This window comes from Leishmania mexicana, chromosome 29 (genome assembly GCF_000234665.1).
Source record: "Leishmania mexicana MHOM/GT/2001/U1103 complete genome, chromosome 29".
Classification (NCBI taxonomy): Eukaryota; Euglenozoa; class Kinetoplastea; order Trypanosomatida; family Trypanosomatidae; genus Leishmania; species Leishmania mexicana.
In genome coordinates, this window is record NC_018333.1 from 1,106,740 (window position 1) to 1,121,901 (window position 15,162).

General features: G+C 56.4%; 3 protein-coding genes across 3 annotated transcripts; all 3 read right to left on the minus strand.

Annotated features, from left to right (window-relative positions):
- Positions 1-259: 259 nt before the first annotated feature.
- Positions 260-1,408, minus strand: LMXM_29_3110 (S-adenosylmethionine decarboxylase proenzyme; the record flags this gene model as incomplete). The annotated part of the gene is made up of 1 exon (XM_003877407.1): positions 260-1,408. One exon carries the CDS (start codon positions 1,406-1,408, stop codon positions 260-262), a length of 1,149 nt encoding a protein of 382 aa, XP_003877456.1.
- Positions 1,409-6,076: 4,668 nt separating this feature from the next.
- Positions 6,077-6,970, minus strand: LMXM_29_3120 (putative S-adenosylmethionine decarboxylase proenzyme-like; the record flags this gene model as incomplete). Its single annotated transcript, XM_003877408.1, has 1 exon — positions 6,077-6,970. One exon carries the CDS (start codon positions 6,968-6,970, stop codon positions 6,077-6,079), a length of 894 nt encoding a protein of 297 aa, XP_003877457.1.
- Positions 6,971-8,982: 2,012 nt separating this feature from the next.
- Positions 8,983-11,886, minus strand: LMXM_29_3130 (putative valyl-tRNA synthetase; the record flags this gene model as incomplete). The annotated part of the gene is made up of 1 exon (XM_003877409.1): positions 8,983-11,886. One exon carries the CDS (start codon positions 11,884-11,886, stop codon positions 8,983-8,985), a length of 2,904 nt encoding a protein of 967 aa, XP_003877458.1.
- Between the last annotated feature and the right edge of the window lie 3,276 nt (positions 11,887-15,162).

The window sequence follows — 15,162 nt, forward strand, 5'->3', positions numbered from 1 at the left end:
ATGCCCCCCTTCACTCTCCGCGTCCATGAATGAGCCAATCACGAATATTGATCCAACGCCGTCCACATGGGCAGGCGTTGCAGGACGGCGATAGCTAGCTGGGGTGTACATGAATACAGATGGAAAGGTGCTCGTGTAGACACACGCCCGAGTCCACCTATTAAATAGGGAGGCACAGGGTTTTTCCTGCGCTCTCTCGCTTGCATGTATTGGCGGGCGTGCAGCGTCTCGAGTACACGGTGATACTCGCTGCGCAAGACTAGTCGGCCCCACCCGTGGCGCCCGCTTCGGCGCCTCCCACTGCCGCATCTGTCTCTTCCAGCGCACCCGTCCTGACGTAGTTAATCTTCATCGCCACGTAGCCCGGCGCGAACTCGTTCGTGGTGCGGTGGAGGAGACTGTACTCCGGATAGTACTCCGGTTCCACTCCGATCCCCTTGCCTTCGTTGTATGCCTTGCCCACAGGGCTCTCGGGGTCGAGGAAAACAATGACGGTGAACCGCTGCGGCCGGAACACGCCGAGCACCTTCTTCATCCGGTCCGAGTAGTTCGCCGCTCGACTGTTCGTCTCGTAAGAGGCAAAGGAGCAGTGATCTTCTGGGGTAATGTGCATCGTCTGATACTCCTCGCCGCGGATGGCGTTAATGCTATAGCCGCAGGGCTCGAACTGGAGGTCATGTAGCGTCCACGTGCCGTCCACAACGCGATCTAGGTGCGTCGCAGCGCGGATTGCCGCCGTCTCCGAGCTGGTGGAGATGAAGCGGTCGCTGAACCAGTACCTGGTCTGCTCCTTGTCCAGCCCGTACATAGTCATGCTGAGCTGTGTGTCGTCCTCGGAGCTGCAGGGGCGGATGATGTCGTCGTAACAGAAGAGAAAGTAGTGGTCGCTGTCCACAGGGCCGAAGATGTAGGGCTTGCCAGTAGGGAAGTGCTGCTTCAGTGTCGCGAACTCGTCCGCCAGGGACGTGTGCGGTCCCTTTTGCATCCACGGAAAGGAGTAGTTTTTGTGCATGAAGGACACCCACTCCAGCTCCCCGCGCACCGCGCTGATTGCCTCGAGGATGTTGGGGATGCTGTTAAGCAGTGTCGTGGTGCCGCATGTGATAAGGATGATGCGGTTTTTCATCACGAAGAGAGAGCTCTCGGTCAGAACGTAGCTGTTAATGTACTCGTTCGACTCCCTCGACACGATCTGCGCGTTGAGCGAGCCAACCACACCGGACCACACGGAGTCGTCGAGGCTGCGCAGCCCATCCACGTGTGTCTCCGGTGTACAGCGCACAATCACCTCGAGGCGCTTCTCCGGACCCTCGAAGCTGAACCCTTGCTCCGGGTTGTACCCCTTCATGGAGCCCCACATCGCCATGAGCGTGAGGGGATCCTTTATGGTGTTCGAGCAGACATTCATGGTTGCCAGCGAGAAATTACCCAAGTGTCATGTGTGGGCGTCGCCTCAGAGCCGCTCTTTACGCGCCTGGGTGTATCTGAGAGAGTGCACGAGTCTGTGTAAAGGAATGGCGACGCTGCAGATCTGTTGGGGGTGGAGGGAAGACCAGAGGTGATGAAAAGAGAATGTGAGAGAACAACGGCACCAGCGCGCACAAACGTACGTGTGATATTTCCAGGAGAGAGAAGCGAAGAGGGAAGCGTGCAGACACAGTAGGATGGTAGAAACAGACCAAAGCAGAGGGGCCTTGGGGGGCGATGTGGGAGAGGAGGAAAAAATACCTGTGCACACACACATAGACGCAGACAGGGACCGCGGCACGCTGCTCCTTTGGTGTGCGCCGACCCCTCTTCACCAAAGCAAAAGGCCCCTCCACCACATGAGCGGCGAGTGCATGCTACTACCGAGTGCGCGTGAAACGCTGCGGGGCACAGAATCGGGTAGGCGGGGAGGCAGGGGATAGCGAGGGCATCGTCGACGAAAAAGAAGTGAAGCGACTAGCGGTTCCCTTGTTGGATGGCGTTGACCGTCGTCCGTCTCACGTTGGCCTCCCGCCTGTTCCCTCTTCGCTGGTTTGATCCGTATACGCTGCCTCATCACCAGCGCTGCAGAGAGAATGAAGTGACTCGACGTCCAAACAAACAAAAAAAGGTAAAACATGCGACGAGCGTGAGGCAACGACGGGAGGGGGGTTGGGAGAGGGAGGGACACGAAGCAGCCGGAAAGTGGAGGAGGGCAGAGTGGGAGAGAGAGAGACCAGGTCGACCGATCGCGGCAACGAAGACATGGCAAAGACGATGATGTTTTTCGTTAAAAAAACGAATAATGATGAGAAAGAGAAGCAGCCAAACAGGATAGGGAAAAGGCAGTGCTTTGTTTTTCAAAGCAAACACATGTGGACCGAGAGGCTGCGGTACCACCACGACCACCACCACCAGCAGCAGCACACATACACACATACACCATTGACTAAGTAAGGAAAGGGGCGGAGGTGGGGGCACGTAAAACAAGAATGCCTTCCAGAGTGCAGAAAACGGCAGACGAAGAAAAAAGAAGACCACAAGGCAAGAGAGGTGCTGCTGGCGTGTGCGCCTATGCTAATCTGCGCCTGTGCTTTCTTCGGTGGAAGGAGAGAGTCATCTCTCGATCGCCGACCGCGCCGCTTCGTTCCTCTGGCAACTTGCACCCCTTCTCCCGCTCTGCATGTGGAGAAGAACAAGTAAGGCCTGGAAAGAATGGTAACCGGCGTCGTGGCCTCTGATGCAATCCCTCCCCCCTTTAGAGCACGCGTCCTTCATTGTGGAGTGCGCATCGCTGACGGTGGGAGGTGGAGCCGCAGTCAAGCGATCGACACTAAAAACGGAGAGGACACAAAGCTTTCATATACGTATACAAGTAAGCGGGGAGGATGATGAGAGAGATCTGGCGCTCGGGATCACAGTCTGCATCGTGGTGGCAGACCTCTATGCGCGTCGTTTCGTATTATGCCTTCCTCCCTTTGCTCACTGAAGGCCTGAGTGCCATTTTCTCCTGCTCGTGAGGAGGTGGTTGTGGTGGTGGTCGACTTCGTTGTGGTAGAGAGGGTGGAGGGGGTAATCCTCTCGACGACTTGGAGATACCCTCTTGTGCGAGAATCGAGAAAAACGAGTGCGCCTGTGCGTTCGTGCGTGTGTGCTCCCTGGGTTAGGGAAAACGCCGACGCCGCCTCTTGTCGTGTTGTTGCCGACGAGCAGACGACAACAACGTCTTTCTTGAAAACGAAACTCGAGAGAAAGAAAAAGAAAAGGGGCGGCAGAGGAGGACTACGGCTGTTTAGGGGTGTATTTACCTCCGGGTGGTGTGTGCTGAATGTCCCCCTCACTGGAAGCAGGCATGCGTCGTCATGGTTTCACCCTCACTCGTTTCCTTCGATCACGATGTCGGACACCTCGGTGCACGTGTGTGTGTGTGTCGGGGCAAGAGAGCCGGAGTGCATCGGTCTTCGCGGTCTTTTCTTTGCGTGTTTTCATCCATTCCCATGAATGAACAAAGTGATTCTGCACGAGACACACGTCACACGTACAGCTACGCCGACGCATGAGTGCTCGAGGAAGAGAGCACAGCATCATAACGGCGGTAGAAGCTCACGAGAAACAAACAGCAAAAGAGAAACACAGGTACTAACAACAGCAGCCAGACATCCGCTCACATACTCGCCAGAGTCAGTGTCTACGACCGGCATGAAGGTAAAACAGGCAATAGGAAGTGCCACAACAGTGAAGGCGATGCTGGAGGACGGTAGTAACGAGATAGAAGATATCCGAAACGACGGGGGAGAGCGCGACACACACACACACGCACCCACACCCACAGAGATAGAGAGATAGATGAGAAAACAACCGCGAAAGCAAACATTTTTTTGGCTGTCGTGCGACTATGTAGAGAAAGAGGAAGGGAAAGGATGAAGCACGCAATGCGGACTCATCGCTGGTGCACCCGGATAGCCACCGGCATCCTTTAGCATTCCGCCACATGTAGGCGAAACAAAAAGTAGCCGCGCCGCCGCTACGCTCGAGGGGTCGCTTTCATCCGTTACACAGGCGTGTGGCCAAGGGGGGGGGCAAACCTCCTTTACCCATGGTTGCACTCACCTTTGTGGGCGTATCAGCTGTGCGTTTCGATTGTGTCCGTGTGTGTGCGTGTGTGTGCGTCGCACTTCGGCAATGGTCGCCGTCGTTTGAAACGCCTGTGAGGTCGATACATCGTATCTGGCCGGCTCATTTGTGTAGAGTAAGGATGCCGAGTAAGCCCCTCTTTTACCGAGGCCGGGGCCTTTGAGACGGTTGACCACTTCCACCCTCGCTGAACAGACGTTGCCCCAAAGTCTCACTTATGGTACACGGGGTTGTTCGGTGGCTGGAACACTCACTGTCGCTGCAGCAAGTTCCATCACAGACTCCTCGACATCGTCTGTGAAGATGGTGTATGCCGCAACCAACCTGCCGATTGGGGTGAGAGAGTGGAACGTGGCGCATTCCTCTCGTCGCTGTCACGTCTTGCGGCCATTTACGGTGTCGCCTTGAAGCCTGCCTTTTTCGCACTTGCAAACAACCGAGAGCGCCATTTCGTGGAACGTCCTCTCGCCCATCACGACCTTCTCTCTGAGCTACTGTCAAGTTTTCAATGCACGTCTTGACACGCTCCTCCGGTCCACGCCGCGTTTACCGGCATGGGGAAACACCGGTGAGAAGAAAATCAAAGGTGTTTTAACAGGGAATAATGCACGGATGCTCGCTTTGTAGAGCTTGTGCGGGGTGGGGCGGGGGCGACAGGGCTTCACCCCGTCACTTGACATTTATTTCGTGCAGAACAGGTACAAGAACAACTAAGAGCTCAGTTTCGCAAGCTCAAATTCCCTTTCCTCTCCTACGGCCCCGCACGCGATCCCAGCTCTTCTTCGTCTCGGCATCGTCATCTTCTCTCACCTGAAATACATCATTTGTGTCCCGCTTTATCTCAACCTAGATCAAGCTTTTCGTTTCAACATGGCCGTTCTTTGCCACAGAGCAGGAGCTCAACTCCACTCCAAACACCCCCGGAGACGTCATAGACCCCGTTGCCTGCTGCAGAGCAGCGGCACACGCGTGCATTACGACAATGCACCGACCCAGCCACCTGCGCACGGACCCTGCCTCAAACACCACTCACCCCTGCCGCGCAGGTTACCTCACAGCCGCTCCCATCATCCCGGCCGCCACGCGCTGCATCCCCCTCGGGGTGGCACTCGAGCTCTCCCCCAGCAAGCAGTGAGGGCCGGGCCAGACACGCTTCGGTCGCGCTGACACCCTGCCCATCACGTGGGTGGTGCAAACGTGTTCGCTGCCGCAGGTCGCTCCGACGCAAGGCCATCCGCCACCTGAGCACCGACATCAGCAGCGATGCATCGCTCTGGCTTTCCCACGTCGTAGGTGCCCCCTGTCACCACGCGAGGCGGCTCGGCACTGGCAGGGGGGGGGAAAGGGGGGATAGGGGGAGGGGCTGCACGGGGCCATGAGGATGCTTCGCGTTATCAAGGGCTTCAGATTCATATGAGAGCGATAAGACAGGGAAAATCTCTTCTCATGAGGGGCAAGACAAGAAGTTGGTGGGGGCTCGTGCTGCAGTTTCCGGGATCATACATCTGTACATCAATGTACATCTGCGCGGGTGACGGAAACAGCAGAGGCGCATCCCAAAGTGCGTCGATGGAGAGACGGATGGAGGGGGAGGGAAAACGTATAAGCTAAGAGCTGAAAATGGTGTCAAACTTCAGAAAAAAAAAAGAAACGGACAAAACAAAACGTCTACTTGCTGATCAGTGGTGCGAAGAGCCAGCAAACATACATGGAGACACTGATGCGGAGTGAAGGGGGAGGGAGGAGGAGCGCGCGACGGAAGGGCGCACGCGCGCAGCGAAGACGACAACGGGAAGCTGTGCATGCATTTTGCCTCTGCGCACGTAAGGTGGAGGGGAGGTGTATGCTGAACGTTTAGCTTAGCAGAGGAGTCACCGCACACGCCGCCCTCGATGAAGCACACATCGGCGCTCTCTCCGTCTCTCGCACCCTGAGCCCTTTGTATGCCGTGTAAAGTCCCTGCATTCCCACTCTCTTACTCTGCACTGTGGGCGAACAGCAGCTGGTGGAACGCGTAGCCCTCACCAAACAAGTTCACCGTTCGGTTCTGCAGCGTGTAGGGGTTGAAGGCGTTGAAGTTTCGACGCAGCGCCGACCCGTCGGCGTCTCTGTCCTGTAGGGCAGCAACCGTGAAGTGGGCGGGCTGAAAGGTGTCGAGGAGCTTCTGCACGCGCGTCGGAGACGCTACGGCAGCCTTGGCGTTGGTCTCGAAGGAGATGCACGGCACACTAGCGAAGGTGCGTATCACTTCGTACTCGCCACTTTTCAGCGCGTAGAAGCGCTGCGTTGTCTTGTTCACCTCCCCCAGACCGACAGCGACGTCGTAGAGGAACACGTTCACCTGCACATCCTCCTCCTTACGCCCTGCCATCCTTTCAACGTTGTCGTACACGAAGTTGAAGCAGTGATGACCATCTACCGGACCCGTCAGGAAGGACTTGCCGGTCGGGAAGACGGCCTTGAGCTCCGCGTACTCCTGCGCCATGATGTCGCTCATCTCACTCTCGACGCACCATGGCGAGGTGGTGTTCTTGCGCAAGTACGAGGCCCACTCCACACGCACGCCCTTGGATGTGAGAAGGGCGACGGTGGGGGTGATCACCTGGTGCAACATCACCTCCGACACGGATGTCACCACCAGCTTGCACGGTGTCAAGATGACAATGCACTGCGTCATCTCTAGGGATAGCAGACCCTCCGCAGAGGAGTGGTGCTGCAGCTTCTGCCCAGCTGCCGCCAGCACGTCCTCAAGCTCCTCCACCGTAAACGTTTGCACATCCACGGCGGCGGCGAAGTCGAGCTCGAGACGCTTCTCGAGCCCGCTGTCGTGGTAGCTGGTGGGGTTCGAAAACCCTCCCCACAGCGACATCAACGCGCGGACCGACTCAGGGAACACATCGCGAGAGGAAGCCCATGCGTTTGTGGGCATTTTTTCGCCTTCGTGAAATGGTGTGGCGGAAAGGAAGAAGGATAGCGAAGGGAGAGAGATGAGTGGTGGGAGGCAACCACCGATGTGGCGGGGGGGGGGGGAAGAGGCACAGGAAGCAAACGCCAAAACGCCGCGTTAGCAACTGAAAACAAAACAACAACAAAAAGAAAAAGGACCACACTTAGAGAAGATTAAAGAAAAGACGAAGCATACCCGGTGGGAGGGAAGAGGAAGAAATATCGATCAACGGAGGGAGGAGGAGCGATAGGCACTTCACGGGGCGGTGTCACATACAGCGTTAGAGTTTCCTTCTTTTTATTGTTTTTTTTTCGCTGTACATACATGTGTGTATGTGTGTGGAAGAGGGAAGGAGGAGAGGCGCGGAAACGGCGGAAACAGAGCAAAGTAAAGAATGGAAACCATGACGAGTGTGAAGGATGCGTACTACGTGCGTGGGAGAGCGCAAGAGAGAAACAGCACGAAAGCCGAAACGAGAAGGGGCATCTGGGCGCGCAGATCGCCGTCCCCGACAAGCTAGCGGTTCATTCCCGACTTATGCGCGCCCGTCGCAACACGTCACACCGACGGTTCACTTGGAACGCCACGGCCAAGCGTACATGAGCGAAGGCAGAAACGACGGCGCGCAAACGCGCGTCTTCGAAGTTCCATGACCCACATACGCTGTCTGCGAGTGTGCGTTCCCGCCGCAGTACGGTGTGCATGAAAAGTGCGTTCTCCTCGACGCACACCCGGCTACCCTTCCAGCAAGGCTCACTACATGCAAATGTGTCAGCGAAGAAAATACAGGATACGAAGCGACATTACATTAAACACCTTGTCTTTTCCTCACCTGGGCACGCGTTCGAGTGTGTGCGTGTGCCAGCATGGCATTCTTCCAGGCACACTGGAGAGGCACAGCATCGGCTCTTCTTGTGTGTGTGCCTTTCTTATTAGGCTGCAAGGCAGCAAGAGAGGGTTGCTGCTGCTCACCGGCTCCATAACTCGGATCCCTGGTCCTCCATCGCCATCCCTCTTTCCACTCCTAATCCAGACATACGCACACCATCACACACGCGAGTCGGGGTGGGGAGAGGGCAGGGGGCTCTCTGCCGCAACATTGCATACGCCTTCTTAGTGTTCGCTTCCTGTGTGTGCACCCTTTGTTGCCGTCTCACTCCTCACGGATGTTGCCCTCGGCCATTGCCCACACCCTCAGAGAGGATGGGCCTCACTGCATGGGGGCCGATCCAACAAGGCTGAGTGGATCGCATCACTATACCGTGGAGGAACCCCGCAAAGGAGAGGTGGTTCTCTCAAAAGAAAAGTACACCCACTCACACAAACACCCACGAGAACAGATACGACGACAAATGGAAGACAACATTGGGCGCGAAGGTATCCACCGCACTGAAGCAGAGGGCGGGAGAACAGATACACGCAGGAGGAGAACGGAAAAAAAAAGAAAAAAGACATTCGGAAGGAGCAACACATCGAAAACACACAGCAGCACACACACGCCAACAACAACAAAGAACGGCAACAAGTGAGGAGAGCACGCGGAGGGCAGCGGGGGCGATTCGTAACCTCTGCAACTCTCCGCCTCTGCTTACCTGTGTGTCTAAACCCGACCTTCCCATAGGCAAGCACACAGAAAGAAAGACACACACAAATCACGTCAGCGGGCGCAGTTACGCCATCCGCATTAGAAAGCTCCTCGTCATGATCATCATCATCACCAAGGCGCACACATACACACAAAACGAAATGGCCTCTTAAGCCGTACTGCTCCTAGGGCACGCATCGGCACCTCCGCGCTTGTGGGTACACAGATGCATGCAAAGATCGATAGCCAATGACCTCAGCGACCTTACGTTTTCGGTACTCATGACGGTTTGCAGTCGTGAAGTTTACACTGCAGAAAGGAGACCCCAGAGGAGAACGAACTCCTGTTTTCACTTGAGGCTGCTCATCTTCCCAATGCCATCGCGCAGCTGCGCGCTCTGCGCCTCTAGCGTGTCGAGCTTCTCCGTGTTGGCTACGCGGATCTCTGCCGGCACCTTCGTTTCGTAATTGGGGATGGACATCTTCTTCTTCATTCCCTCAATCTGCTTCGTGAGGCCGTCCAACTGCTTCTCCAACTTGGCCACCTCCTTCGCGACATCGATGAAGCCCATCAGCATCATGTTCACGCCCACCTCCTTTGTCACCAAGGAGAAGCCGCAGCCCTTCGGCACCGCCGCTGCCTCCTCGGCCGGGGACACGACAGTCACCTCGCCGACAAAACCGAGGGTTGAGATCATCATCTTTTCCGCCGCAAACAGCTCCTGCAGCTCCGTCGTGTGCGCCGTCACCCACACGTCTGGCTTGTGCTTGTTTGTTAGCGAGTACGAGGCCTTAGTAGAACGTACGCTGTGCACGACGTCGAGAATGATCGACATGGCACTATCCGACGCCGCGCTCAACCACCCGTTCGGTGTCGGGTACTTGGCGAGCATGATCGACTCGCTACCGAAGCTGCTGTAGTTGGGCAGGCGGTGCCACAGCTCCTCCGTGAGAAACGGCATCATCGGGTGCAGCAGCCGAAGCGCCTTCTCAACGACGTGCAGAAGCACGTCTTGCACCAGCTGCTGCTTCGCTCCGCCCTTCTGAATGGTCGGCTTCGTCAACTCAAGGAACACGTCGCACAGCTCGTACAGCCAAAAGCGGTAGATGGCGCCGGTGGCCAGCGCAAAGTCGTAGAGGCCCTCCGACAAGCCCTGCGTGACCTCCTCGATGGCGGCGTCGAGGCGCGAGAGAATCCAGCGGCACTCGAGCGGCAGCGTGGCGGCGTCCTCGGCGGGGCTGAACTGCTGCTTGCTGGGCATGTAGTCAGTGCCCAGGGCGTGATACAGAACGTAGCGCACCACGTTCCACAGCTTGTTGCAGAACTGGCGGTAGGCCACGACGCGTTGGATGTCGAGGTTGACGCTGCGGCCAGACTGGGTGTAGGAGAGGAGGCCGAAGCGCAGGGCATCGCTACCGCACTCGGGAATGCCTTCTGGGAAGAATTCTTTCTGCTGTTTGATGGCCTTCTCCACCTCCTTGTCGCTCAGGTTGCCGCTGCGCACGGTGTCGTGGAGGGTCTGCAGCGAGACGCCGTGGATGACGTAGAGTGGGTCGACGACGTTGCCCTTCGACTTGGACATCTTCTCGCCGTTCTTGTCGCGCACCATTGCATGCAGAAACACCTCCTTGTATGGAAGCTTGTTTGTGAAGTGCAGCGAAAGCATTACCATGCGAGCCACCCAGAAGAACAGGATATCGTGGCCGGTCTCCATCAGCGAGTTCGGGAAGAAGCGCTTCATGTCGTCCGAGTCGGTGGGCCATCCGAGCGTGGAGAAGGGCCAGAGGCCGGAGCTGAACCAGGTGTCCAGCACATCCGGGTCCTGCTCAAACGAAGCCTCCGCCACCTGCTCGTCAGTCAGGCCGAACTTCTTCTTGGCCTTCGCGTGCGCCTCCTCCAGATTGCGTGCGACCACCCACGGGTCCTCATCTTTTGGCAACGAACCGACAACTTTGTAGGCAGGAATCCGGTGGCCCCACCAGAGCTGACGCGACACGCACCACGGCTTGATGTTCTCCAGCCAGTGGTACCAGACAGCCTCGTGCGAGGACGGGTACAGGCGCAGGTCGCCGTTGCGCACCGCCTCGACGGAGCGGCGGGCCATATCGGAGCAGTCTATGAACCACTGGGGCATCAGCATCGGCTCCACAATGTCGCCAGTGCGCTCGCAGCGGCCCACGCGGTACTCGTACGGCTCCACGCCGCGTAGCAGCCCCATCTCCTCCAGCCTCTTCACGATCTCGCGGCGGCAGTCGAAGCGGTGCATGCCCTTGAACGGCTCCATCGTCACGTAGCCCTTCAGGTCCATCATGACCAGCTGCTGCAGGTTGTGGCGCTTGCCGGACTCAAAGTCGTTTGGGTCGTGAGCTGGGGTGATTTTCACGGCGCCGGTGCCGAAGTTCATGTCGACCAGTGTCGCGTCCAGCACGATCGGGATGATGTCATCGCGGAACGGGCACTTGATGAACTTGCCATGGAACTTCTTGTAGCGCTCGTCGTCGGGGTGGATGGCGACGGCCGTATCGCCCAGCAGCGTCTCAGGACGCGTTGTCGCAATCACCAGCTCGTCGTCGCTGTCCGCCAGTTTGTAGGCGACGTGAGTGAGGCTGCCCATGTCGACTTTGCGGTCATAGCCAGGAATAGTCATCTTAGATGTCTTGGCCACGTCGACAAACTCGACCTCCAGGTCAGAGATGGCGCTCTGCAGCGCGCAGCACCAGTTCACCAGACGTGTGTCGCGGTGCACCAGGTCATCCTCGTGCAGGCGCACAAACGCCTCTACAACAGCCGCAGACGACTGTTCGTCCATCGTGAAGCGCTCGCGCGTCCAGTCCAGCGATAAGCCGATCCTGCGGAACTGCTCCGTGATCATGCCAGCGTGGCTCTTCTTGAATTCCCACAGGCGCTTCATGAACTCGTCGCGGCCGAGGTCGTGCCGGCTCTTCCCTTCCTCCTTCATGACGCGACGCTCCACGACGACCTGGGTGGCGATGCCGGCGTGGTCAGTGCCGGGCAAGTAGAGGGTGTTGTCGCCCTTCATGCGGTGGAAGCGGATGAGGGTGTCCTGCACGGCGCCCGTGAGGGCATGGCCCAGGTGCAGGTAGCCCGTGACGTTCGGTGGCGGGGCGACAATCACAAAAGGCTTGGCCGCCGCCTCAGAGTTGTGGTCTGAGGTGGGTCTGAAGAAGCCAGACTTCTCCCACCACGGATACCAGTCCGCCTCCACCGCGGCCGGGTCGTACGTGGCCGCCATCTCGGGAGTCAAGGACTTCATGATGAGCGCACAACGTCGAAACGTTTTCGTACAAAAAGGGGGAGAAAAGGATATCTCCCCTTCTCGTAAGATGCGATGATGATGAGATGGACACGGCGCTAAAGAGTGAGTGGTGTTTGTGTGTGGAGGGGGGGGGATATTAGCTGCAGGTGGTCGTGGTGGGAACCTACAGTAGAGGAAGAGACGACGAGCACGTCTACTTTATTCCCTTCACACTCGACTGCCCGCACGCGCTAGAACAAAAGAGTGAGGAGAGAGACAGATGCTTTCTGGGCCCACTGCAAAGCAGGCGTGCACGCACATATGTCGCACAAGGATGTGTATCATCGCCGCAATCGCGCGTGAGGAAGGATATGTGAAGTGGAGGAGAGGAGGGGTGGGGGAGGGGGGGGTCGTCGCGTCGAGAGGGAAGCAGATAGAAAGTGAGGTACAGATGCCCGTCTGTGGATTCCTTCCTGTACGACGTATCCGAAATATATATATATATATATACACTCGTGTTTCCGAGACGGATCTCTGAATCCGTTGAAGGGGAAGCGTTTGCGCAGGAAGCAGTGCTTGCACACTCCCCTCCCCTCCGTACCTTCCTACATGCCATCGGACATGATAGCTGCACCAGAAGTCGTCCATGCAGTTGCGGCAACCCACGTGTGCATTCAAGGAAATCAACACTGCTGGTTGTGTGACTCCTTTTTCCTGTTGTTTCATTCGTGGACCTTTGTTAACGAAGAAAAAAAATATATATATATGTACTGGAAATACGAAATAGGATGTCGTCGAGTGGCAATAACCCGAAGACACACATACACACACACACACAGGCGCACGCATCTGGGAAGACGTCTCCAAAGGCAGTCTCCACACTCCGCTGCTCAGCCCCATCTCTCCCCATTCCCTGGCACAAACGTATTCTCTGTCCGCAGAACAGAAAAGGGAAAACGCGAAGACGCTTCATCTCTCTCCTCTGTGCGACTGCTTCACGTGAACTCATCTCCTTTTTTCTGTTTTTTTTTGTTCTGCATGTTCTCGCATCTGCCCTTTGACTTCGTTGTTATTCGCAATGCTTCGTTCTATTTGTTTTCCTGTCGTCTCCTCCGTGGACATGGAGAAGGTGGAGTGCACACTTGCAGGTCTGCATCTTTCATGATGAGCCGCCGTTCCAGTTTCTGGGGCCGCCCCCACCATATTCCACCTTGAACTCCGGGTCAGCCTTCCCTGCGCCTCGCTTTGCCGTGGCTGCTCTTCTCTACTTTCTCGCGCATGGGCCTCTCGTTCACGTTTCGATGAGAGGCCTATGAGCGCACGACACGCACGCACGTCTAGAAGTGGTGAGGTCCGCTGAAGAAGACCACGAGAAAAAAAAGAGGCGCACGCTTTCCAAAGCAGGAGAGGGCGAAGAAACGACGCACATAAATGCGAGCGCACACACGCAGACAGAGATGGGGGCACACACATATACACAAGGTCCACTCTCTCTCTCTGCACCGCAGCTGTTCGGCTTCACTTCTTTCACCCACAAGGGCAAGCTGTTTTTTTGTTGTCGTCGTTGAGCACTGCTGCTTTCTAAGCTGCCACCGCTCTGAGCGTCCCGATGTCAGACGACCACTTCAGCGTGCCAAGGCGTCTACACGCGCCAATACGTTTTACAAGCAAAAAAAGGGGTGGCGCCGTCTCCCCCTGCTCCTGCGGTGGTAGGGAAAAGGTGATATGGGAGAAAGGGAAAGCGGTAAACAACCAAAGAAAAGGAAAAAAAACGGTGAGCCTTCGTGGATAGGGTGGCAGCTTGAAACAAAGATGAGACGTGTACTGAGAACATGACGGGGTGGCGCGGCTCTGTTTGTGTGTGTGTGTGTGCATGTGATTGAGTACTGGCAGGCGCTGACGTTGGTGGATTGGTTACCCATCTTATTCTTTGGTAGCTGGCAGGATCGCTCGCGCCTCCTCGCCATTGTTTGACTCCACAACGCATGGCGGCTTTGCCGTACTCGCTCTCTGTCAAGTCACCCCTTGGTGCGTCTCTGTGTTGCGCTGTACACCGCGAGCTAAGGCTCCTTGTCTCGCTTTTCCTTCCTTGCTCACGGAAATCAGCACCGCCGTCTCAGGTGATGCCGCGATGTGGAGCACCGCTGGCAGGCCGTTTCTCCCAGTCACCCGTTTGCTACTGCCGCATGCTACACAGGCGGCACATGCGCGTGCCTCTAAGGCGCGCATTGCGCCCGGCATGAAAGATGCGCAGGAGTGGTGAGAGGGGACAGGCAGCAAAGCGCACTCAAGACGCAAGTACCCAAGAGAGGAGAGAGAGAAAGCGATCCGCGAAGCACAAGGAAACAACAACATCGAAAACAAAAAACGACCGTCGAACAGAGAGGGATAGAGAGAGAATTTAGTGTGGCAGCGCCGACATGTACACACACACACACACACACACAAAACGAGCCCGACAGCCCTGCCACACGCACCCATACACACGCGAAAAGAAAAAAGAGAGAAACACCTCATGAAGCGCCTTCAGTCCATTGTCTCTCGTCTACTTGCTTCATTTTACGTCCGTTTCGTTCGTGCCTCTATTGTCGCCCCCCCCCCCACACACACACTATTGCACGCCGTCAAGGCACACAGGCAGCAAATACATACAAGTACACAGAGAGACAAAAAGAAGGGACGCACGCACGCGGGAATTTCGCTGAGTGGTGGAGCACAGAGACACTCACACACAAAAGAAAACAACAAGAGAAGAACAGCAGATAATAGTTTAACAACGACAACGGAAGAAAACTCAAAGACACAAAACGCACAGCAAGAGGCGCGGAGGAGGGGGGGAGAGAGCGCCAAGGAGGGTTTTGCGTGAATCTGTCCTTCGAGAACAGCGTGGACAGCGACGAGCAACGCGCACGCCCCGGTGGGAAGAAGACGCACGCGCACACACACAGTATATAGACCATAAAGCAGGAGAGAACTAAACAAAGAAAAAGCATCAAAGGCACTTGTGATATAGGAAGGAGAGAAAAGCGCCCAGCCACAAGAAATTCAACACGTGCCCGTAAGCGTGCTCCCTGTAGCCACATGCACGGCCATCAACTAGCGTGCGCAGACGAAAAAAAAAAGAGGGAGAGAAAAAGACTCGTACGAGAAGGATGAAGTAGGGCGAGAGCGCAAAAAAAAATGAAAGCACACACACAGACACACACATATAGCAGCCTCACGATATATACTCGCAACAGATCACACCTCACCCAGCAAAGATGACGATGCATC